General features: G+C 41.4%; 1 protein-coding gene across 4 annotated transcripts in view; it reads right to left on the reverse strand.

Annotated features, from left to right (window-relative positions):
• The window catches only part of Gbf1 (golgi brefeldin A resistant guanine nucleotide exchange factor 1), a 142,963-nt gene that overhangs the window by 36,003 nt on the left and 83,411 nt on the right, over positions 1–23,549 (reverse strand). For all 4 annotated transcript variants that reach the window (XM_048439078.3, XM_048439076.3, XM_087907842.1 and 1 more), the window contains exons 4-8: positions 10,566–10,697; positions 3,421–3,539; positions 1,923–2,031; positions 1,390–1,450; positions 297–351 (exon numbers count right to left, since the gene is read on the reverse strand). In XM_048439078.3, coding sequence (XP_048295035.2) covers positions 297–351; positions 1,390–1,450; positions 1,923–2,031; positions 3,421–3,539; positions 10,566–10,697 — 476 coding nt within the window. The remainder of the gene's footprint in view (positions 1–296; positions 352–1,389; positions 1,451–1,922; positions 2,032–3,420; positions 3,540–10,565; positions 10,698–23,549) is intronic.

Below are 23,549 nucleotides of genomic sequence, written 5' to 3' on the forward strand. Positions count from 1 at the left end.
CACTTGCTGACAAGACTGAGCCAGAAGGAGATGGTCAGACTTTCATCTTTGTCAATATGAATCTTTAGCTCAGCCTTGAAAGCCTGGTCCAGTTCCTTAAGGGCTGGCTCATCTGCATATATGGTAGGCCAGCAAGAGAAGTACTGACTATAGGAGTGACAGCTATTTGTAGATTTCAAGCAGACCAATCTAGGCAAAATCATGTCTTTGCTACTGATCAATAGTATTCCATAGCACCGAGTCTGGAAGTTAAGGAAGTTTGGACAGGGAACAGCAGACGAACTTTCAGACCCCACCTTCTTCATGTTGGTTCCCACATAGCTCTTGGGTTCTTCTTTAAACTGAGGTAACCTATAAGACAGAGAATGGCATGACTATTACTGGGGATAATGACAATGTTCTCCTCTATGCCAGTCATAGCAGGTGTATTGATCCATGGTATCCTTGTCTCTTAGTTTAGTCTTATGAAAAGCTAGTTAGAGAAAAGCTAATCTTATCCTTTTTAGAGCTTCAGAGCCATAGAAACTGGGTGGGTCATGTAAGACATAGATAAGTAGACACTGGAGTAGGTTAACTAAGCACCCTTGGGAGTAAGGAGGTTCTTTTTATCCTTGGAAATCACTGCTAAAAGCCAAAAGATAGAGAGTTAGGCACAGAGAAAGTAAAAACAGGCTGGTGTTTTAAAGGCAGTAAACCCATGGGGAAAGAAACTTGGCAGCGGAGTCGGAGGGCAGGCTAACGTGCAGACAATAGGGAGTAACTCTAAAAGCAATCGGTAGGTTTAAAAGTTGTGCTTTAATTCTTCTCTAGTGAGTCTCTGGATAGGAGGTATAGAACAGGCAATTAGATTTAGGACAGAAAGACTTCTTGGGCTCTAGAATGAAGGAGTCCTTCCTAGGAAAATCAAAAATCGTGGTTTCCCTGGAATTAAGGGGTTTGCCAGGATATAGAGTTTTAAGTGCTAAACTCAGGGAATCCTAGGCCAGCCAAGATAAGGGCCAATAAATCAGCATTCACAACTCTTGATTGCCCTAGTCTTGCCCTTCTTTTACAGAAATCAGGCTGAGCTCTGGAAGCTCAGCAACCTGTTCTAGGCTGCTTAAATTTGGCATCTTCTCTAGGCTCCCTTTCCCAGATGCTACCTGCACAGAAACAGACACAAGTTTGGGAAGCAGAGATTAAATAACCCTCTGCCTCCCAGAGGCCACAGCAGCTCTCTTCCTTCTCTCTTGCTCAGTAACCCTGGGCCTGGAGAACTACTGCTATCTATAATCCCAGTGGCCTCTGATGTGGTTATAGGGTTGGCCAGGTCCCTAAAGTGGCTGTGTGGAAGCAGGCAGACTCCAGAGGCCTGGGCAGCCGGGCAGAAGCAAACAGCAGCAGGTTTACCTTGTGAAGAGCAGCTGCACCATGTCTACGAGAGTGTGCTCTGCGGATTTTCTCAATAACTCTGCACAGGCAAAAACAAATAACACAGGTGTCATTACTTGCTGTGCTATTATCAGGAGACTTCTCAGAACAGACTCCCCTCCAAACTGTGTTTACTAAGGATTATGCCAAACTTATTAAAACCAGCTCCAGCTCAGCCTGGTAGCTATAACTTTATCAGACCACTAGGTGGTAGTACTGAGTCAGGAAAAGGGGACAACTAGATGGGTTTTCTTGGATTATCAATTGGTGTCAATCCCAGAAACCCTAAGGGAGATTTGGCTCTGTAACCAAGTCAGTTTAAGAGCTATCCCTACTCCTGCCTGGGAACAATGGGTTAAGATCTCTATTCTAGCTTCATAACAAAATCCCCAAGGTTACCCAAGGTAGATGATGGAGAAATCCTAGTCCTATGGGGTTCAGAGATAGCATCCTATATACATAGATACCAGATACCAGCAGGAGAGTGAAGGAACTAGAATTCAAGTACCTACCACTAAGTCTCATTTCAAAGCAAATCCGGAAGCAAGATTGCATAATCTCACATACAGATTCATTTGTTAAGTGGGTACCCACTGGGGTTAGCAACAGAGTTCGGAGAACCTACAAAAGAAAGAAAGAGAGGACTGAGTAAAGTTTACCTGAAGGTAGAAAAGGCACCTACCGGGTAAATTTATTATTATTCTTACCAGCGCGCGTGTTGTGTGCATGTTCATGTGTGTTTGTGTGTGTTAATGGGCATGTGGAGGCCAGATCATTACATGAGTATCAACCTCAAAAATGTGGTCCAACTTTTTTCTTTTTGTTTTTCAAGACAGGGTTTCTCTGTGTAGCCCTAGCTGTCCTAGAACTCATTTTGTAGACCAGGCTGGCCTCAAACTCAGAGATCTGCCTGCCTCTGCCTCCTGAATGCTGGGATTAAAGACGTTTGTCACCATGCCTGGCTCCCCAACTTCTTTTAAGGCTGGGTCTCTCACTGACCTGGAACTCAGCAATTAGGCTAGATGGGCTGAGCAGCAAGGATCCAGGATCCTCCTGTCTTTGCTTCCCTGGGATTACAAGTATACTCACCACCTTGCCTGGCTTTTTGCATGAGTATTGGGGTCTTCGTGCTTACAAGGTACACCGTTTACTAACTGAGCTATCTTTTCAGTTCTTTCTCTTTTTAAAAAAATGGTGCTGGAGATCAAATTACATATGCCAGGCAAGAGCTTTGCCCAAAAAACAGGTGAGTATTTCTTTACCTCCTGTTTTTTGTTTGTTTGTTTGTTTTCTTTTTTTGAGACAGGATCTTGTACTTAGCTCAGGTTGGGCTCGAGGTTCTGCTTTTGTCTCCCAAGAACTACAATTAAAAGTATGCATGACCATGCCTGATTTCAGGGTAAATTAGCAAGAATGCTGACCTCAAAGCTGGGTGGGTATAATGTAACATGCTTGTAATATTAACATTTGGGAGATCAAGACAGGAAAATTAGCAGAGGTACATAGAACTCTGAGTTTCAAGTTAGCCTAGTCCTACAGTTCTACGACACCCAGGGCTACACGAGATACTCTGCCTTAAAAAACAAAACTAAACTAAAAACAAAACAACAACAAAAAATGAAGTGCTGACCTTTTATCATTCAATCTGAAAGAGTCGCCCAAGTGCTTGACTTGGGAGCCGTTTCTTTGCTTACCACGGTCAGGACACAAGCTCATAACTCCCTCCCGCTCTAGCCCATCCCTAACAGATGGATGACAGATACAGTCTACCAGAGGCACACATGTAGTAAGGGCTTCTGGAAGTTGATGTCAGTTCATTTAAAGCTCTCAATTATTTTCCTTAGGAAAGCTTTTACTTTGGGTACCTGAGTTCCTTGTTTGGAAACAGAGTTGGTCTCTAAGTTTCAGTGAAGTCCAAACACAGCTTCATGCTGCCTGCAGACTCAGGTGAGTAGAGCCAGCAGCACCAGCCCTTGGCCATTAGTCTAATTGCTCTTCCCTCCCACTTACCTGGAGGATTTTCATCAGGACAACTTCATCACTGGCAGGATCTGTGCCCACAAAACGGGCGTGAGTGACAGCATCTGCCATGTTCTCCATGCCCTCTGCTGTGCCCTCATGAGTTGGATCTGTTCCAGCAAAAAGGGATAGATTAAATCATGTCAGGAAGACAGGGAAAAAGGAAGATGACTTATATAAATTGCCTGAAGAGGCTCTGGCTTTCTCACCAGTTCCCTAACTATAGGCTTTTTTTTTTTAAGCTACCTAAGAATTTTACCCATAACTGGCTTTAACAATTCCCTCTGCACAACTCTACTTAGTAAAAAACCATGTCTCGTGTATCAAAATTACCTGTAGTATTTGGATTTTTGTTTTGTTTTGTTTTGTTTTTTGAGACAGGGTTTCTCTGTAGCTTTGGAGCCTATCCTGGAACTAACTTCTGTAGACCAGGCTGGCCTCGAACTCACAGAAATCCGCCTGCCTCTGCCTCTGAGTGCTGGGATTAAAGGCGTGTGCCACCACCGCCTGGCACCTATAGTATTTGTTAAAAAACAAAAACAAAAAACAAACAAACAAACAAAACCACTCAGCCTCCAGCTTACTTCTACCTTTTTTTCCTGTAGAGCTTGTGTGTGTGTGTACATGTGTGTATGTCAGAGGTCAATGCCAGGTACATTCCTCAGTTACTCTCTACCTCATTTATTTTTTTGAGACAAAGTCTCTCACTGCACCTATAGTTCAGTGATTCAGCTAGACTGAGGTGAGCAAGCCTTAGGGATCTTTCTATCCTCATGTCTCCAGAGCGTGCAATACAGTGCCCAAACTCAGGTCGTGAGGTTGTGTGTACTTTATCAACTGACCCCGCAGAAGCTTTGATTTTGTAGATATACAGTGGGGCCTAAGAACCTGCATTTCTAAGATCTGAGGTAAAGTTAATACTGCTGGACCAGGGACACACTTGGGGAATCACCAGTGATAAACTACTCATTTCGTAGTGGAAGGGCCTAGAAACAGGGACCAAAAGCAAGTAGAGTCAGAGCTTTGATTGCCAAGGCTGTAGCTTTTCTCTTTTCATCTCCGCCCCACCCTACTTCCATCTTTTTGAGATGGGGTTTCTCTGTGTGACAGCTCTGGCTGTCCTGGGACATGCTTTGTAGACCAGGCTGGCCTTGAACTCACAGAGATATGCCTGCCTCTGTCTCCTAAGTGCTGGGATCAAAGGTGTGCACCACCACCACTAGCACTCTTTTCATCTTTTAATAGAACTTCTTTTTTTGTAGTTGTATGTTCTGGTATAATTGAATTAAGGGAATGATGTTAAAAACAGATGGTTAGTGCCACCAGTATTTCTATCTGGGTACCATATTATACCAGATCAAAGGTCCTTTGAGTTCATTCTTATTTAAAACAACACTGAGCAAGACTCTTGATTCCAAGACCAGGCGGGATGCCACACACTTGACAGGCTGAGTGATGAGCTTGAAGCCAACCAGGACTGTAAGCAAAGAGATCCTGCCACCTACTCCAAATAACTTGTTTTCATTTATTTATTTAGTTGGTCTTTTTGTTGTTGTTGTTTTGCTTTTTGATGTAGGTGGGTCTTCTGTATTTCTGTTGCTTTCATTGGTTAATTAATAAAGAAATTGCTTGGCCTGATAGGTCAGAACATAGGTAGACGGGGAAGACAGAACTTAATTCTGGGAGGAAGAAAGCAGGGCCAGGAGAGCTGACGCCATGGAACCAGCCACCAGGTCAGACATGCTGAATCTTTCCGGGTAAGCCATGACCTCATGGTGGCAAACAGTTTATTAGAAATGGGTTGAATCAATATGTAAGAGCTAGCCAATAAGAGGTTGGAACTAATGGGCCAGGCAGTGTTTAAAAGAATATGGTTTCCGTGTAATTATTTTGGGTGTAAACTAGTTGGGAACCTGGCAGCGGGAACGCAACCCACCACTCCTATTTACAACAGTTTTTGAGACAGGGTCTTGCTTGTGTAGCCTAGGCTTGCCTTGAGTTCACTATGAAGCTAAGCGTGGTCTTGAATTCCTTATCCTCCTTCTTCTACCTTTCAAAGAGTTGAAATTATAAGGCATGAGCCAACCATAAGCAGCTTTTTTTTAAAAAAAAAAAATCTTGTTCCTCCTTTAACTAACCAGGCTTTAGGAGAGAAAAAGAAACAAACTAAATAGGACCAAAGACTGGGGAGAAGGAGGCAGCTAGGATTTGACCTACAACTAAAGGCTGGTAGTAAAGGGATAAATCTGCTTCTACTCTTGAGTTAAAGAGTCACACGGAGCAGGCTAAGAGCTGTCTCCAGCAATGCCTTCAGAGTCCTGCTTCTTGAGAGTCCATTTGTTGCTTAGCTTTAGAAAGTGAACTCATGGAGTTAATTAGGAAAGGCACAAGGTAAAGCTCAAACTAGGGTAAAGCTGAGGTAGCACGGAGAGTGAGCCCCTCTTGAACATAGTGATAGGAATCAGGAGACACATCTTGCTACTCCTCCCTCCTTTTTCTTCTTTTTCTTCATTCTGAGTCAAGGTCTCAGTATGTAGCCCTTGCTTGCCTAAAACTCACTATGTAGGCCAGGCTAGTTTTGAACTCACAGATACCCTGCCTCTGCTTCCAAAGTGCAGGGCTTAACCATATGTGCCACACCTGGTGATTTTCCCTGTTTTGGTACCTAAATTAATGGAGTTCCTGGGCCTAAAGCTTGCGAAGAAACCTGAGCATTTTTCTGGCAACAATGAGCAGGAAGTCTTTCATTAAACATGAGTACTCTTTGCTTTCCCTTTCTCATCTATTGTTGTCGGCACTAGTCTCCGACATATCCAAGACTGTTCTACTTGCAGCAACCTTCTTCTAAGTATTCAGTGGCTGCTTCAGAGATATGCAAAGGGAAACCAGTTTCAGGACTCAGAGCACAATGTGGTGATCCAGCTTTTCCTCCTATCATCCTCTGTGTCTCTCTCAATCAGCACAGACAATTCCATTCTTTTGTTTGTTTTGTGAAATAGGGTTTCAGCTACATTACAGCGCTGGCTGTCCTAGAACTTGCTTGTAAGACCAGGCTGGCCTTGAACTCAGAGAGAGATCTGATTGCCTCTCCTACAGAGTGCTGGGGTTAAAAACATGTGCCATCACTGCCCAACTGAAAATTCCATTCCTTATGGCCCTTGTTTAAACCCTCTGCCTGAAAGTCATTATTTAGGCCTCCAGGGTTACAGGAAAGCCTGGTCTTTCTTAGTATTGAATAGCATATCAGAGTTCAGTGAACAGTAGTCTTGCTCAGGGCTCCTGGGAGTCTGTTTCTTCCTATCTTTTAGTAATCTCTTGATAAAGTATTTAAATTCTTTTGATTTTTTTGTATTCTCATTACTTCAGCTTCAACAAAGTAGCAATTTTCTTTTTTTCCAAAAAGTTTTCCAAAAAGGCAGGTAATAGTAACAGGTCCTTAGAATCACTGGGAAGAGCCTGCCACCAAGCTAGAAAAAAAATCATGGCTTGGCAGATATGTAGGACCAAACTAAGGACCGAAAATCATCTCAGAAGTCTTGGGCTACAGGATTCAGGGACAGTGGGTGGTTTCTGTTAGGAGGTCGCTGACACAAAGGGTGAGTTGATAGGTCAATTAGTAGCCTTTGCATTCCTGGAAACTCCAGACACCTTCCTTTTCTATCACTTGGAAGCCAGCTTCAGAGAGAGTTGCCAGAGAGTTGCTTTTGTACATTCCTCCCTGCTCCTTTTCTCATGCCTATAGCAATCATCACCTCCCAGCATTCTCCTTTCCCACCACCGGAAGCTCCATTGACCAGCTGGCCTGAGGGCTCCAATGACCAGCCTGTTTGCCAAGTCCAGGAAGGGAGCAGAGGAAGGAGAAAAGATCAAAGGGAAAGACTCAGAAGGGCAGCTGGCTGAAGGCTGTGGAGAGACATGACCTGCAGGTGGTGCTCAGGTCAAGGCTGGAAGCAACTGGGCCTGGTTTCTTTCAGAGAAGGTATGAAGCCAAGTTTAGTGGGCTTGGCTGGAGAGGTTGAGACCTTACCTACTCAGAACCTGGCTGACAACCAAGACTCCTACTCACTGCTTAGGATCCTAAATGCTTTAGTTAAGCAAATCAAATTTTCTAGAAAAGATAAAGAGTTTTCTCTCCTGAATATGAAGGTCATTCATTTGTTTCTGGATAGTTAGAACCTAAGCCTCCCCCATCTTTCCTTGGCTCTCCACTTTGGAACAAACACAGCCACTTACCTGTTTTCTTTGCTCCTTACTCTTTTTTTTTGGGGGGGGAGGGCGGGTTTCTCTGTGTATCCCTAGCTGTCCTGAAATTCACTCTGCAGACCAGGCTGGCCTTGAACTCAGAAATCTGCCTGCCTCTGCCTTCTGAGTGCTGGGATTAAGGTGTGTGCCACCACCACCCAGCTTCACATGGGTTTTTCATAGGGGGAAAAGAATTAACATTCTGAGTGACAAGACCAACTGAAAAGAAAGGAAAAAAAGAAAGAAAGGAAGAAGAAAGGACGGAAGGAAGGAAGGAAGGAAGGAAGGAAGGAAGGAAGGAAGGAAGGAAGGAAGGAAGAAAGACAAATGTGGCAAAGCACATCTTATATAAACTGTCAGAAGGGGACATAACTAGTTGGTGGGGTGCTTGCCTAGCAAGTTTAAGGCCCTGGGTTCAAGTCCCACTATTGACTCTTCTGATACATAGTCAGATGTATTATCCATTGTGCCACTGGCCCGCCACCCACTACTGAAAAGAAATCAGAGATCCACTGTAGATTGGGTCTAGACTGAGAGCAAAACTTTCTAATACAATGATAGATAATAGGTTGTTTTTCCCACCATACAAAGAACTTATACCAACTGTTAAATACAAAAGAGATTCAAAGGTTTAACCTCAATGAAATAAAAACAACATACAGAATTTGTCCACCAAAGTGGCACAAACACACAAAAGAAAACTGATAATATTCAGAGCTGAAGACAGCGATGGGAATGTAACCTGCTGGGGAAGTAATGTATAAAATGTAGCACTTATAAATGTGATATACACAGACTGTACACCAGAAATTACACATTTAGAAATATTTCACACAGAAATAAAATGAGAAGCCAGGCGGTGGTGGTGCACATCTTTAATCCTAACACTCGGGAGGTAGAGGTAGACGGATCTCTGTGAGTCAGCCTGGTCTACAGAGCAAGATCCAAGACAGGTTCCAAAGCTACAGAGAAACCCTGACTCGGAAAATAAAATATGTAAATAAGGTCAGAGAAACAAGGATGTTTATTTCAGCATTATAAAGGTTTCAAAAAGGAAATATGTTAATATTAAATAAAAGACACCATTAAATCCGGGGTGGATGAGAGAGAGAAACAGGAAGTTATTATTTCATAGTTAAAATTTGAGCAATGAAAAAGTTTGAGAAGCAAATGGTAGAAATAGGCGCACAATACTGTGGGCATAACTAAAACTTAAAATTATATACTTAAATCTGATTAAAGAGGACTGGGGATGTGGAGCCTGTCTAGAATGCATGAAGCCACTGGTTTGATCCTAACATTTCATAAAACTGGGTGTGGTGGCACAGGCTTATCATCCCAGTATGGGAAGGTGAGGTGAGGAAGACATGAAGCTCATATTTATCCTTTCTACATAATGAATCTGAGGTCAGCTTGGGCTACATGAGATCTTTCTTAAAGAAAAACAGGTTAAAAGGGAAAATTATTTATATATATGTGTGTATGTGTGTTTATATATGTATATAATATGTATATATGTTTTACTACAATGAAAAGAAAAAATTAGCTATATAATTATCTTGTGTATATCAAATTGAGACTATTAATTGAAATATAAAAAATACATAGCACAAGTCTCCTTTTATCCCATTCCTTTTTAAAAAAGGATAATTAGACTGGACAGATGGTTCATCAGTTAAGAGTACTCTGTTCTTTCAGACGACTCAGGTTCAGATCCCAGCATCTAGACCGGTCTGCTCATCAATATCTGTAACTATAGTTTCAGGGAAATCTGAAACCCTTTTCTGAACTCTGTGGGTATCTGCATGCATATGGTGCTCATATATATACATATATATTCATTCAGGTACACACACCACACACACACACGCAAAAAATGAGTAAACGAATCTTCTTTTCCTTTTTTTTTTTTTTTTTGAGACAAGGTTTCTCTGTAGTTTTTTGGAGCCTATCCTGGAACTTGCTCTGTAGACCAGGCTAGCCTCAAACTCAGAGATCCACCTATCTCTGCCTCCCGAGTACTGGGATTGAAGATGTGTACCATCACTGCCTTGCAAATACTGTCTAAATCCAGTACTTGAGAGGCTGAGGCAAGAGGACTGAAAGTTCCAGGGTTCCAGGCTACATAGAAAGGCCTTTTTTTCCCCCCCTGGTTCTTCGACACAGGGTTTCTCTGTGTAGACCAGACTGGCCTTGAACTCAGAGATCCACCTGTCTCTGCTTTCCAAGTGCTGGTATTAAAGGTGTGCGCCACCATTTGTCTTAAAATGAAGGTGTGCGTGTGGGGGAGGGTTTGCTCATGCATATATGTGTCAAGAAACAAGTTAAGCCATGGCATTGACACTTTTCCCTAAAGAAGAGATTCCAGCACCACAACAGAGGAGAGACTCTTAGCTCTTCTTTCAGATGTCTCTGTATTGTTTGGTTTCTTACAATAAACATGAATTATATTTAGAAAATAAGGCAGACCAGGTTAGAGGGATGGTTTAGTGGGTAAAGAAACTTGCTGCCAAGTCTAGTGATTGGAGTTTGTTCCTTTGGCTCCACAAATTGTTCTCTGACCTCCATGTGAACACTGTTCCATGGGCATGCCCCTTGTCCCTACTCCCCAAGACAAAGAAATAAAAGTAATCTTCAATAAAGACAAACCAAACCACAATGGTACCATACGCCTAACTCTCCAAAGGGTGACAGAAGCTAGAGTTAGCAGGCAATCTCCTCTCTTTGTACAGTCCTCCATGTACAGTCCAGTCAATTTGCATGATGGATAATAAGTAGTCCTATTCTCTACCAGGAAGGGGAAAACAAGACTCACTGGCTGCTTTAATGCCTGAGCAACTGAACAGAAGCAGGAAATAGCGTGTTGGCAATGTCCGACAGAGTTTAAGGCTTACCGATGAGTGCGTAGGACAGGAACTTGTTGACAGAGGTGAGTGCCAGGCCGGTGATAGGACCAGTGGTATCTTCAGAGCGAATAACTTCCAGAAATGGACGAAGGAATACATTTGGCTCGATCTCTGAGAGTTCTGAAAGTAAAACGAAAAGACACAAATAAAAAAACTATCTAACAAAAGGTCAGTTCCGTCTGTTGAAGAAAGCTATAAGTCTTCATGGCTGGGTTAGTCCTCCTCCCCCTAGAATAACTTGAATTAAATTCCTGACACTACCATTTTATCTGTAAAAGTTTTAGTATGTAGCTCTAAAAGATTAAACATTTTTAAAAAGCACATTTTAAAAATTCACGGTAAAATTATTAAAAGGGGGAGTTGTATGTCATATATAGCCTATCGGTTTTTTTAAATTTATTTTTATTTTACGTGCATTGGTGTTTTGCCTGTGTGTATGTCTGTCTGTGTGCAGGTGTGAGATCTTGGAATTACATACAGTTGTGAGCTGCCATGTGAATGTAGAAACTGAACCCAGGTCCTTCTGGAAGAGCAATCAGTGCTCTTAACCACTGAGCCATCTCTCCGGCCCCAGTTTTTTTTTTGTTGTTGTTGTTGTTTTAAGAGTTATTTATTTTGTGTGTATGAGTGCTCTATCTGCATGTATGCCTACATGCCAGAAGAGGACATCAGATCCTACTATAGAGGGCTGTGAGCTGCCATGTGGTTGCTGGGAATCATACTCAGGTCCTCTGGAAGAGAGGCAGTTAGTGCTCTCAACTGCTGAGTCATCTCTCCAGTTTCAGACTTTCAGACGTTTTGCTATTATTTCATTACTGTTGTGCTTGTTATGCTGGAGATTGAGCTCAGGACACTTCATATGCTGTGTAACTATTCTTCCATTGAATTATACTCCCAGCCCGTGATCAATCAAGAAATTAATAGCTGGGCATCAGGCATGGCAGTTCATATCTATAACTCCAGTTTTCAGGAGGCAGAAGTAGAAAAATCACTACACATTTGAAGCAAGCTTGGCCTACACAGCAAGTTCCAGGTCAGCCAGAGTAGCAGACTACTCTGTTTCAAAAAACAAACAAAAACAAACAAACAAAGAAATCAGCAATACTTATTTAATATAACAAAAAAGCATGAGTCAATTGTCCATGCTCTTGTCGTCATCGTCTTTGATGATACACAGGTAAGCTTTACCTTGTGTACAGAGTAAGACTAACGAAATCCCTGGGTGAGAGAAAGACTAGTTCATAGTCCCTTGCTGAAACGGAAGCCTAAAACAAGCAAAAGGCTGAGCGGCCTCCAGTTACAGAGACAATCTGTAATCTTGGAAGGTCCTAACCACTCTTTGCTGGTTTGCTTGCTTGCTTCCTTCCTTCCTAGAGAACACAGGCAGTTAACTGTCTTGAGATGAAGGAGCATTATAGTCTTTGAGAAAAATAAGGTTTAGTTAAAATAATGACTGGCCTCAAACCACACAATAAGCAGAGCTGGGATCTACATGGTTCTAAAGCTTCCCAAACCATACGCCTATCCTACCCAATTGTCAGCACATACTTCCACTGTAGCAGATTTCATTCCAGGTCAAGAAGACACACCGCTCTGGACTTCCTGCCTACCCAACTTTGCTGAGGGTTGAATTTGCTTGTTTATACCCTACTGTGGTTTCAGCTTTCAGAGTTCATTCTCTTTTAGTTTTCCTTAACAAGTCAGAAACTTGATAAGAGATATGATCAAAGCTATCCCATTTTTAGAGATAAAGGGAAGGTAGATGTGTGTATGTTCATTCTTATGAACCTTTATTTTCATGCAAATATAGGGCACTCCCTACTCAGTTCCTACCTTTTGTCTCTCTGAGCAAACATTTTCTGGGCCGGCTGCTTCCCAGATTAATGCTTTAATTAATTGGCAGACTGGGTAGCATTTTCCAAGCTTGTCTGTACAGTGATCACATCAGCTGTACAAAACCTGCTTCTCATTTCCCACTGGGTCTACCTAGAGAGGACAACTTACATAAAAAATTAAGAGAAATGTGTGTGCACACATGTATATGTGCAATAATAAGCACTAAGGTAGACAGACTACTTAGGAAAAGTGGAATACATAACACTTTTTAAGAGCATGTTAAAAGGTGCACAGTTAGACTAAGGAAATGGCTAAATGAGTATAAAGTGCTTGCTGCATAAACATGAGGCCCCGAGTTCAGATCTCCAGCACCTATGTTAAAGTCTCTAACTCCAGAGCTAGGTGCAGAGACAGCTTAGCTGAGAAGATTTATGAGAGATTCTGTCTCAAAAACGAAGGTAGGCAGCAATAGAGGAAAACATCTGAGGTCTGGCTTCCACACACACAAGAAAACTTAAAATCATCTTCTCTTACTACTTTATGTTTACCTTGGTCTGTCATCTAAAAAATGCTCACATTTGGTATACATAAGATATTTATCCATGCTGCTTGCATGCAGGGGTTTGTCCCTATTTACTGTAGACAGTATTCTCTTCTCCATGCGGGTGTCATAGGTTCTTTATTTATTAACTGGCTGAAGGACATCAGTCTCCAGTTTACTACCCTGCCTATTAGAAAAGTGGTTCTCAACTTAGAGGTCGCAACCCCTTGAGGTCAAACAGATCATCTTAAGATCATCTGAAAATACAGATATTTATATTATGATTTCTAGCAGTAGCAAAATTATAGTTATGAAGTAGCAAATAATTTTATACTGGGGTCACCACAACATTAGGAAGGTCAAGAATCACTGTTGTAGAGACTTCTTATCCACATTCAAGTCTTCAGCGATGATACAGTTATTTGCAGATGTCCTCACAATCTAAGGATTGGTCCTTTTCAGCCTTTTACATGTTTATACAACAGACATAATTTTGGTTATCTCTGCATAGCCCTGGCTGTCCTGGAACTATGTGTTCCAGACAAGGCTGGCTTAAACTCAGAGATCTGCTTGCCTCTGCCTCCCTAATGCTAGAATTAAAGTTGTGTGCTACAATGTCCAGCTTTACTTTTGGTGAAACCCAATCTGTCTTTTTGTTATTGCTTTGGTTTTGAAGTGTTTTTTGTTTGCTTGTTTGTTTTTGAGACATGGTTTCTCTGTACAGTCCTTGCTTTTTTAGAACTCACTCTCTAGACCAGGCTGGCCTTGAACTCAGAGATCCACCTGCCTCTGCCTCCCAAGTACTGGGATTAAGGGTGTGCACCATCCAATGAAACCCAATTTATTAATATTTATTTTATGAATTGTGCTTTGATGTGATACTTAAAGTCACTCTAGTGAATCTTAGGCTTCTTCAGATTTTTCCTCCCACCTTGAAACAAGAGTTTATATAGCCCTGACTAGCCTTGAACTTATCCTCTTGTTTCCAACTCCCAAGTGCTGGAATGACAGGCACATGAAACCATATCTGGCTCTCTTTTGTCTGTTTATCTTATTTATTTTGAGAGAGGATCTCACTATTTAGTCTTGGCTGGTTTGGAACTAAAAATACTAAAGGTTTTTTTTTTTTGGATTTTATTGCATGAGTGTGCTGCCTGTGTATAACGTGCGGAGGTAAGAAGTTCAAGAGAGACAAGTGTTCTTTACTCTGAGCCACCTCTCTAAATAAAGAATTCAACATAAAGAATTTTCTTAAAAAGTCATTATCTATCTCATGTAGCAATCTAAAATATTAACAATGCACTTTGAACTAGAATGCAACATTACCAGAAAACCCACAGCTTTTGCATTATACACAGAGTTGGGATAGAGAGACAGACAATGGGCACTGTTGATGGGACATGTGCTGGCCAGGTAGGTATACATTTTGCTCCTTGTTTTGTGCATTGGTCCCCAAACCTTTCAGGACTGTATACTCAGGTTCAGTTGTCCTGGAAGTTTCTCTGGGTACTTTTCAAAGGTGTGAATATTCAAAAGACTACTGCTCTCATGAACCATGTTTACTATTTCCTCACAGACACTGTAAGCTCATATGTCACAGCTTTAATGCCTTTATATTTCCTACAGGTAAAATGGGAAATGTCCTTTATCATAGAAGTTCTTAAGCCTATTAGCATGAGGATAGCAGAAGCAGTCAAGAGTCCCAATTTTGCTGGGACTTCATGACATGCTGCTGTAGTAATAGCTATTTTTGGCTGTTGAAGAGGGCTTTTACATTGCTTAAGGGATATGGAGAGGTTGTTTAGCAGTCCTGATACTATAAAATAATAATAATCATCATCATCACCATCATCATCATCCCTCTTCTTCTTCTTTCCTCCTCCTCTTCTCTTCCTCCTTTGCCGCCACTGCCACCACTGCCTCTCCACCACTTTATTTACCTCTCAGGCTCATTACCTACAGATCTTGCTAATGTCAATTTGTAATTTTATTTTTATTTTCTCTTTTCCCTTTAAGATCCCTAGAGATATCTGACAGGGTAGTAGCTGATAATAAACTTATAAAGAGTCTTTTTTTGTTTCTGCTATAGAAGAATTAAACTTTTTACTAGATAAAAGGAATTTTGATTGAAAATGCTGCTCCAAGTACAACGGCTGCATAAAGCTGGGGTAACCAGCATGCTGCAAAGTACAGCAACACAAGTTTTTAATTTCTCCTGGGCTTTGAAACTGCTTGCTTGATTCTGGACTTGGTGGTAATAGTGCATGCAGAGAAAGGGCTATAGTAGCTTTGGTCTGCCTGTATGTTACAGATGAATTGCTCACCAGTTCCCTCTAGCAGGAAAAGTACTAGGTGTTTAAAGCTCACGTATCAAACTTGTGCTCCAGGGAGGGAGATGGCTCAGCCTGTCCTCAAGCCGCTGTTTGAGGACAGTCCCTATGGGCCTCATTTAGCCTGTTGGCCTTGTTAAAGGGGCCTTGTTCTCCCTCTTGGATTAGGAGTGAACCTGAATAAACCTAAGACTTATTTCATAGGGCAGTACTCCATTTAATCAATAACTAACAGTGTATAGCGACTGGGAAGGAGGAGAGGAACAGAAGAAATTAAAATCCTAGGACAGTCAAGGAACATAGTAAACATAAAAATAACTTGGTACTGGGGCTGGAGAGATGGCTCAGCGGTTAAGAGTGCTGGCTGTTCTTTTAGGGGATTGGGATTCAATTCCCAGCATCCATATAGCAGTTCGCAACTGCCTACATTTATGTCTTTGTGAGAATGTCAGATCTCCTGGAACTGGAGTTATAGACAGTTGTGAGCAACCGTGTGGGTGCTGGAAATTGAATCTCCTCTAGAGGAGCAGCCAGTGATTTTAACCTCTGAGCCATTGCTCCAGCCCAGCTTAGTATACTTTTTAAAAATTTAATGAAGTCGGGCGGTCGTGAGTTTAAGACCAGCCTGGTCTAGTCTACAGAGCTAGTTCCAGAACAGCTAGGGCTGTTACACAGAGAAACTCTGTCTTGAAAAACCAACCAACCAAACAAACACAAAACAAAACAAAACAAAAATAAAAAAAAAATTAACAAAGTGTTTTTGCACCCTAGCTTTGAAATTAACAAGGCAGGGGTTCAAATTCAATGTTTTTCATTTATTGTATGACATTGGGCACCACAACCTCTGAGAACCTTCATTTCCTTACTAGTGAAAAATGGAGATGGCAGTATTGTTTTTTAGTTATTGAGAGAACAAAATTATCTAAATTTGACCTGTCTCATCATGTTGCTCAGGCTGGTCTCAAACTCCTCGGCTCAATGGATCCTTCTGTTTCAGCCTCCAGAAGCTACAATTACAACATATATGCAACACAGCAGCTATCTTGAAAACTGTTTAATAACCTAAGTAGTTATTGTTGATGTCAGAGGCAAACTGAAGCTGATTTCCCAGACAATGGAACAGGACTTGTGTTGCAGGGAGGGCCCTCCTATACAAGATTTGCATAAAGTGATAAGTAGCAACTCTAGCAGCAAACTAACCTTGTCATATAGTAGGGACACCCAAAGTGTGCCAGACATTCATTGCTGTACCAACCAGGATTCATGCATTACTGTCAGATTGTATAGTAGTTCCCTTGTATACCCTACCTTTAAGTATTTGTCTTATGTTTTTATTTTTTTTTATTTTAATGTATAAGTGTTTTGCCTACATGTATGTCTGTGCACCATGTATCCTGGAGTCCTCTGAGGTCTGAAGAAGGTATTGGGTCTAGTTACTGGAATTTCAGATGTCTGTGAGCCATTATGTGGGTTCTGGAAACTGATCCTGGATCTACTGCAAGAGAAACAAGTACTCCTCACCACTGAGCCATCTCTTTAGCTCCTTGTTTTATCTTTTTAAAGTGGAGGCTAAATGTGATCTCAAGTAGTAAAACTGTAGGAGACAGCAAGTAAGTACTGGGCACAGAGAGTCACCAAGAGCGGCTGTTCCTGTTCCATGTGCTGTGAGATGTTGTTCTGGACAAGCATCCCTCTGGTCTCTCCCCAGGGAGAGTTGTGCTGCTGTGAGGACAGAAAGATGGCCACAGCCTGACAAGGTGGTCAGTCAGAGAGCACACACAAAAGCCCCCCCCCCTTTTACTGGTTATCTTGAGACTTTGCGTGGCAGATCTTTAGGAAGAATGAGTTTTATGGCATTTCTGACTTAGGCTGGGGACTCGTGACCATGGTCTGTAAACTACCAATGACGAACAGGAAAGAAACATAAATTCATGATGTCTAATCCTAGGACTTTTAGATATTAACCCCAAAGTGTGTAAATTGAAGAATCATTCAGGTTTAATCAGAGTATGTTAGGAGTTTCCATCCACATGAACCAAGTGGGAGATGGGTATGGTGGCTCAGGTATAATCCCAGTAACTTAGGCTGACGCAGGAAGATGAAAAATTCAAAGCATGCTTGAGCTACATATGGAATTCAAGATCAGACATGGGAATTTAGTAAGATCCTGTCTCAATAAAGAGTAAGTAAGGCTGGTGATGTGGCTCAGTGGTAAAGCCCTTGCTTAATATTTGCAAGGTCTTAGCTTCAATCCCAGTACCAATCAATACAAAATTCCACCAATTAAAAGGTAGAATTCCAAGCCAGGCAGAGGTGGCGCATGCCTTTAATCCTAACACTCTAGGACAACTAGGACTACACAGAAAAACACTGTTGTTGTTTTTTGTTGTTGTTTTCTTTTGTTTGCTTTTTTGTTTTTCAAGACAGGGTTTCTCTGTAGATTTGGAACCTATCCTGGAACTAGCTCTTGTAGATCAGGCTGGTCTCGAACTCACAGAGATTCGCCTGCCTCTGCCTCCTGAGTGCTGGTATTAAAGGTATGAGCCACCAAAACCCGACACAAAGTAGAATTCTTAAAGTAACAAAAATGTTTAAAAGCAAAACCCAAGGTGGGTTAGCCTGAAAAGTGAATACTTTCTAAAAGATTTTTATTTTTACTTTACAGAACTCCAGGGGAACCTGCATATATTTGGCATTTACACATACACAAATATATATATATATGTGTATATATATATATATTCTTTTAAATTTTTTATTTGAAAAATTATTAATTTATTTTATGCTTCTGTGTGTGTAGTTCTGAGGGCAACTTGTAGGAGTCATTTCTCTTCTTTTATCATGTAGGTTCCAGAGATCAAACTCAGGTCTTCAGGCTTGGTGGTAAGCACCTTTACCCTCTGAACTATCTCGCTGGCCCTCCATTCTAATGAATCCAGTATAAATAATTTTCCTTCTATTTTTAAATACAGGGTCTTATGTATCCAAGGCCGGCCTTGAAATCATTATGGCCTTGAATTTCTGATACTCCTGTCTCTATCTTCCAGGTGTTGGGATTACAAAGATACATGCATTACCATATCCACTTTCATGTGGTATGGGGTAGTGAACTCAGGGCCTCATGCCTGTTAGGAAAACATTCTACCAACTGAGCTATATTCCCAGCACCTACTTGCCTTTCTTTTACATTTTTTTTTGTTAAAAGATTCATTTTTTATTTTGCATGTATGAATATTTGCCTGCATGTATATCTGTGTACCATGTGTGTACCTGAAGCCCATGGAGGCCAGAAGAGGGTTGGATCCCCTGGAAGTGGAATTATAGACAGTTGTGAGCCACCTTGTGAATGTTATAAACTGAATCTGGGCTCTCTGCAAAAACAGCAAGTGCTCTTAGCCACTGAGCCATCTCTCCAGTCCAGAAATCATTTTTTATATTAAAGTTTTAATTTAATTAAAAAATTTAATCATATATGTGTGGTGATATTTTGTCTTTGCCTTAACAAAAAAGCTTGCCTGAAGCTTTATTTTGTCAGATTACGGAGCTAGTCACACTAGTTAGCCACAGAGGCCAAGCAGTGGTGGCGCACATCTTTAATCCCAGCACTCAGGAGACAGAGGCAGACAGGATACCCCATTTGGTCTGAGGATTCCATAGAGGTAAGAACTAGTGGCTGGCTGTACTGCTTCTCTGATCTTCCAGCTTTTACCCCCTAATATCTGACTCTGGGTTTTTATTAGTAAGACCAATAAGAAATCACGATACATATACGTGTTCTTTTGAGAGAGAGTTTCTTTATATATAGTCCTGGCTGTTCTGAAACTCCATATATATAGACCATGCTAGCCTCAAACTCACAGAGAACTGCTTGCTTCTGCCAAATGCTGGGATTAAAGGTGTGCACAATCACTTTTTTTTTAATTTAAAGAGAGGCTCTTGTCAACTTAAACACTTTCAATAATGCAGCAGGATACAAGATTAACTCAAAAAAATCAGTAGCCCTCCTGTACTCAGATGATAAATGGGCTGAGAAAGAAATCAGAGAAACATCACCATTCACAATAGCCACAAAAAGCATAAAATATCTCAGAGTAACTCTAACCAAACAAGTGGAAGACTTAAAGATTCTTTAAATCTTTGAAGAAAGAAATTGAAGAAGACACCAGGAAGTGGAAAGATCTCCCATGCTCTTGGGTAGGTAGAATTAACATAGTAAAAATGGCAATCTTAACAAAAATAATCTACAGGTTCAATGCAATGCCCATCAAAATTCCAGCAAAATTCTTCACAGACCTCAAAAGAACGGTACTCAACTTCATTTGGAAAAGCAAAAAACCCAGAATAGCCAAAACAATCCTGTACAATAAAAGAACTTCTGGAGGCATCACAATTCCTGACTTCAAACTCTACTACAGAGCTACAGAGCTGGTATTGGCTGGGATAAAAACGGACAGGAGGACCAATGGAACCGAATCGAAGACCCGGATATTAATTCACAGACCATCAAACACCTGACTTTTCACAAATAAGCAAAAAATTTCAAATGGAAAAAAAGAAAGTATATTTAACAAATGGTGTTGGCATAACTGATTATCAACATGTAGAAGAATGAAAATAAATCCATATCTATCACCGTGCACAAAACTCAAGTCCAAATGGAGCAAAGACCTCAACATGAAGCCAGCCACACAGAATCTCACAGAAGAGAAAGTGGCAAGTACACTTGAACACATTGGCACAGGAGACCACTTCCTAAATATAACCCCAGCAGCACAGACACTGAGAGAAACAATTAATAAATGGGACCTCCTGAAACTGAAAAGCTTCAAAGCAAATGACATAATCAACAAGACAAAACAACAGCCTACAGAATGGGAAAAGATATTCACCAACCCCAAATCAGACAGAGGTCTGATCTCCAAAATACACAACAAACTCAAGAAATTGGTCATTAAAAGAACAAATAATCCAATAAAAAAATGGAGTACAGACCTAAACAGAGAACTCTCAACAGAAGAATCTCATTTGGCTGAAAGACACTTAAGGAAATGCTCAACATCCTTAGTCATCAGAGAAATGCAAATCAAAACAACTCTGAGATTCTATCTTACATCTGTAAGAATGGCCAAGATCAAAGACACTGATGACAACTTATGCTGGAGAGGTTGTGGGAAAAGGGGAACACTTCTGCATTGCTGGTGGGAATGCAAGCCCCTTTGGATGTCAGTATGGTGATTTCTCAGAAAACTAGGAAACAACAACCTTCTTCAAGACCCAGCAATATCACTCTTGGGTATATAACCAAAAGATGTTCAATCATGCCACAAGGATATGTGTTCAACTATGTTCATAGCAGCATTGTTTGTCATAGCCAGAACCTAGAAGCAACCTAAATGCCCCTCGACCGAAGAATGGATAAGGAAAATGTGGTACATTTACACAATAGAGTACTACACAGCAGAAAAAAATAACATCTTGAATTTTGCAGGCAAATGGGTGGAGCTAGAAAACATCTTTTTGAGTGAGGTAATCCAGACCCAGAAAGACAATTATCACATGTACTCACTCATAAGTGGTTTTTAAACATAAAGCAAAGAAAACCAGCCTACAAATCACAATCCCAGAGAACCTAGACAACAATGAGAACCCTAAGAGAGATATACATAGATCTAATCAACATGAGAAGTAGAAAAAGGCAAGACCTCCTGAGTAAATTGGGAGCGTGGAGACCTTGGGAGAGGGTTGAAGGGGACGTGAGAGGCAGGGAGGGGAGCAGAGAAAAATGTAGAGCTCAATAAAAACCAATAAAATTTAAAAAAGAGAGAGAGGTTGTTGTTATGCCATCCTGATTGGTAGACTTGCTGGCCTTGATCTCACGCCAATCTCCTGTTTCAGCTTCCTGAGACCCCAGATGTGTTTCTTCACACCCAGTCTCGAACCAAAACTTTTTTTTTTTTTAAGATAGGGATTTACTATGTATGTAGCCCTGGTTAACCTGGGACTCAGAGAACTGCCTGCCTCTGCTTCCCAAGCACAGGCTTGGATGTTATGTGGTGAACAATAAATAAGCACTTAAAGCTCCTACCTACTAAATTTGCAGCACTTCAGAAATTCTACTTATAGACTGTTCTTAAACTCTGACTTTTACAAGAAATAGAATCTTGAGTAGACATGCCATAGTCAGAAAAGTAGAATGTGGTGACCTAACAGTTCCTAAGATAGAATGTGCATGCCGTCACAGACAGAAACCAAAAAGCAGTTTTGCTCAAATACTTTTGTCCTGTGCCTCTGGATACAGAAATGTCAAGAGGGTTAAATGGATGGCTTCTGTCTTTCTCTTCGGGTGACTTATAGGTTTGTTGGATGTGATCCACTCTGTGAAGGACTCTGTCTCTAGAAACCTAGGTTAGTGTCTGCAGGATGCAGAGCTAAGATGGAGGCAGTGAACAGCCCTACAGAAAGCAAGAATACAGAAGTAGACTGAGGGCAAAAGGGTAGAGACAGGCATTTCTGAAGCCAAATGGTGTTGAAATAATATACCCCCGGCCTTTTTCCTTGTCAGCGTAATCCAATTGAGAATGCCCAACTGCCCCTGATAAGAGTCACTCAGGAGTGAAGAGCATCACCACCAGGGAAAGCAGCTTATGTGTGCATTTTGGCTCAGGAATGTGTCAGCCCAATCCTGGGCAAATGAGAAAAGGCTACTGCAGCTGAGAGCATCCCTCCCTGGGAGGACAGTCACCACTCAGATCGTAGGGTAGGAGAGTCCTCTTTTGTCTAAGGGAGTGCTTGAGGCCACATGGAGGCTCCGACACAGACGACTGAGGAGAGGAGCAGCTCGGACATGAGAAAACAGTGTCAGGGTTCATGTTCATCTCCCTCAGGCCAGGGCCCATCATTTGAGAATACAGGAGACTTGGGAGACATGGGCAGATTGGCACGGGCAATTTAGGACATCTCTGTTTTAATATCCTAATACAGGTAGGATATTAAATCAACCTTACTGTCCACCAGTCTTGAGCAAGGTATAAGGACAATACCACTAATTCATCTTGCGTTAAAGGGGCCTTTGAGCCTCTCTCCAATTCCTGACCCTGACTAATCAGAAACAGTATTGATTTTAGGAGGACCCCAAAACTCCTTTCACCAGTAGGGATTAGATTTCCCATCCTTAAAACTGTTTTCTCCAATCCTAGAACATGAGTCAGTCAGCTTCAGAGACTGTACTCTTTGCTTACTGGACTGTTTGTGCCTTGAGAGTGACAGTTCTCCAGGGCGGGAATCCTGGCTGCTGCTCTATGCGGACACATACCTCTTTGGTTGTGAAATTATTCAGTATGCCTACTATGAGCAGCATCATGATACTTTTCTTCTGAAGGACTCTAAAGAATATCCAAGTAAACCCAGTCTTCAAGAAGGCCAATCTAGAAAGAATACCAGAAACCGCTTTTTGCTAGAGCTTTATAGGAGGCAATAAAGTTGAATGACTAAGAGGCACAGCTTTGGAAACAGTTGGATCTGGGTTTGACTCCAGTATCCAATACTCATTAGTTTTATGATCTTAACTCTAAGTAAATTTCCTTAACCTTTTGAAGCTTCATGGATTACAAAGAGAAAAGGTAAGCAGGTATTGGGTGTGTGGCATGGCACCAAGACACCCTCTTATCTATCATCTTTATTCCTCTAGAAAGATCATGAACAGTACAATCAAGAAGGTGCCACAAAAAGCCCTAGAAGCTTTGGATACAGCCCTCACATTAAAATGATCTAGGAGGAAACAAAAGAAGCCAGCTTCTTTCTCTGATATATGTATACCTTGCAATGGATAGGAATTAAAAGAGCAATCCCAAAGTGCATCATAAATATCAGCCATCAGTTATCTGGTATTTTGGTATTTAACTTATATCCCTTTTAATACCCAGGAGCTGGAGAGATGGCTCAGAGGATAAGAACAGTGACTCCTGTTCCAAAGGTCCTGAGTTCAATTTCCAGCAACCACATGGTGGCTCACAACCATCTGTAATGAGATCTGGTGCCCTCTTCTGGCCTACAGGGATACATGCAGGCAGAATATTGTATATATAATAACTAAATAAATCTTTTAAAAATATTAAAAAAGAGAGAGACCCAGGAGTCTGGTTGGATGTGGTGGTGCACACCTTTAATCAGCATTTGGGAGGCATAGGCAGGTGGATCTCTGTGAACTGAAGGCCAGTCTAGTCTACAAATTGAGTTTCAGGATGGTCAGAGCTGTTACACAGAGAA

This window comes from Myodes glareolus, chromosome 7 (genome assembly GCF_982192425.1).
Source record: "Myodes glareolus chromosome 7, mMyoGla1.1, whole genome shotgun sequence".
Taxonomy (NCBI): Eukaryota; Metazoa; Chordata; class Mammalia; order Rodentia; family Cricetidae; genus Myodes; species Myodes glareolus.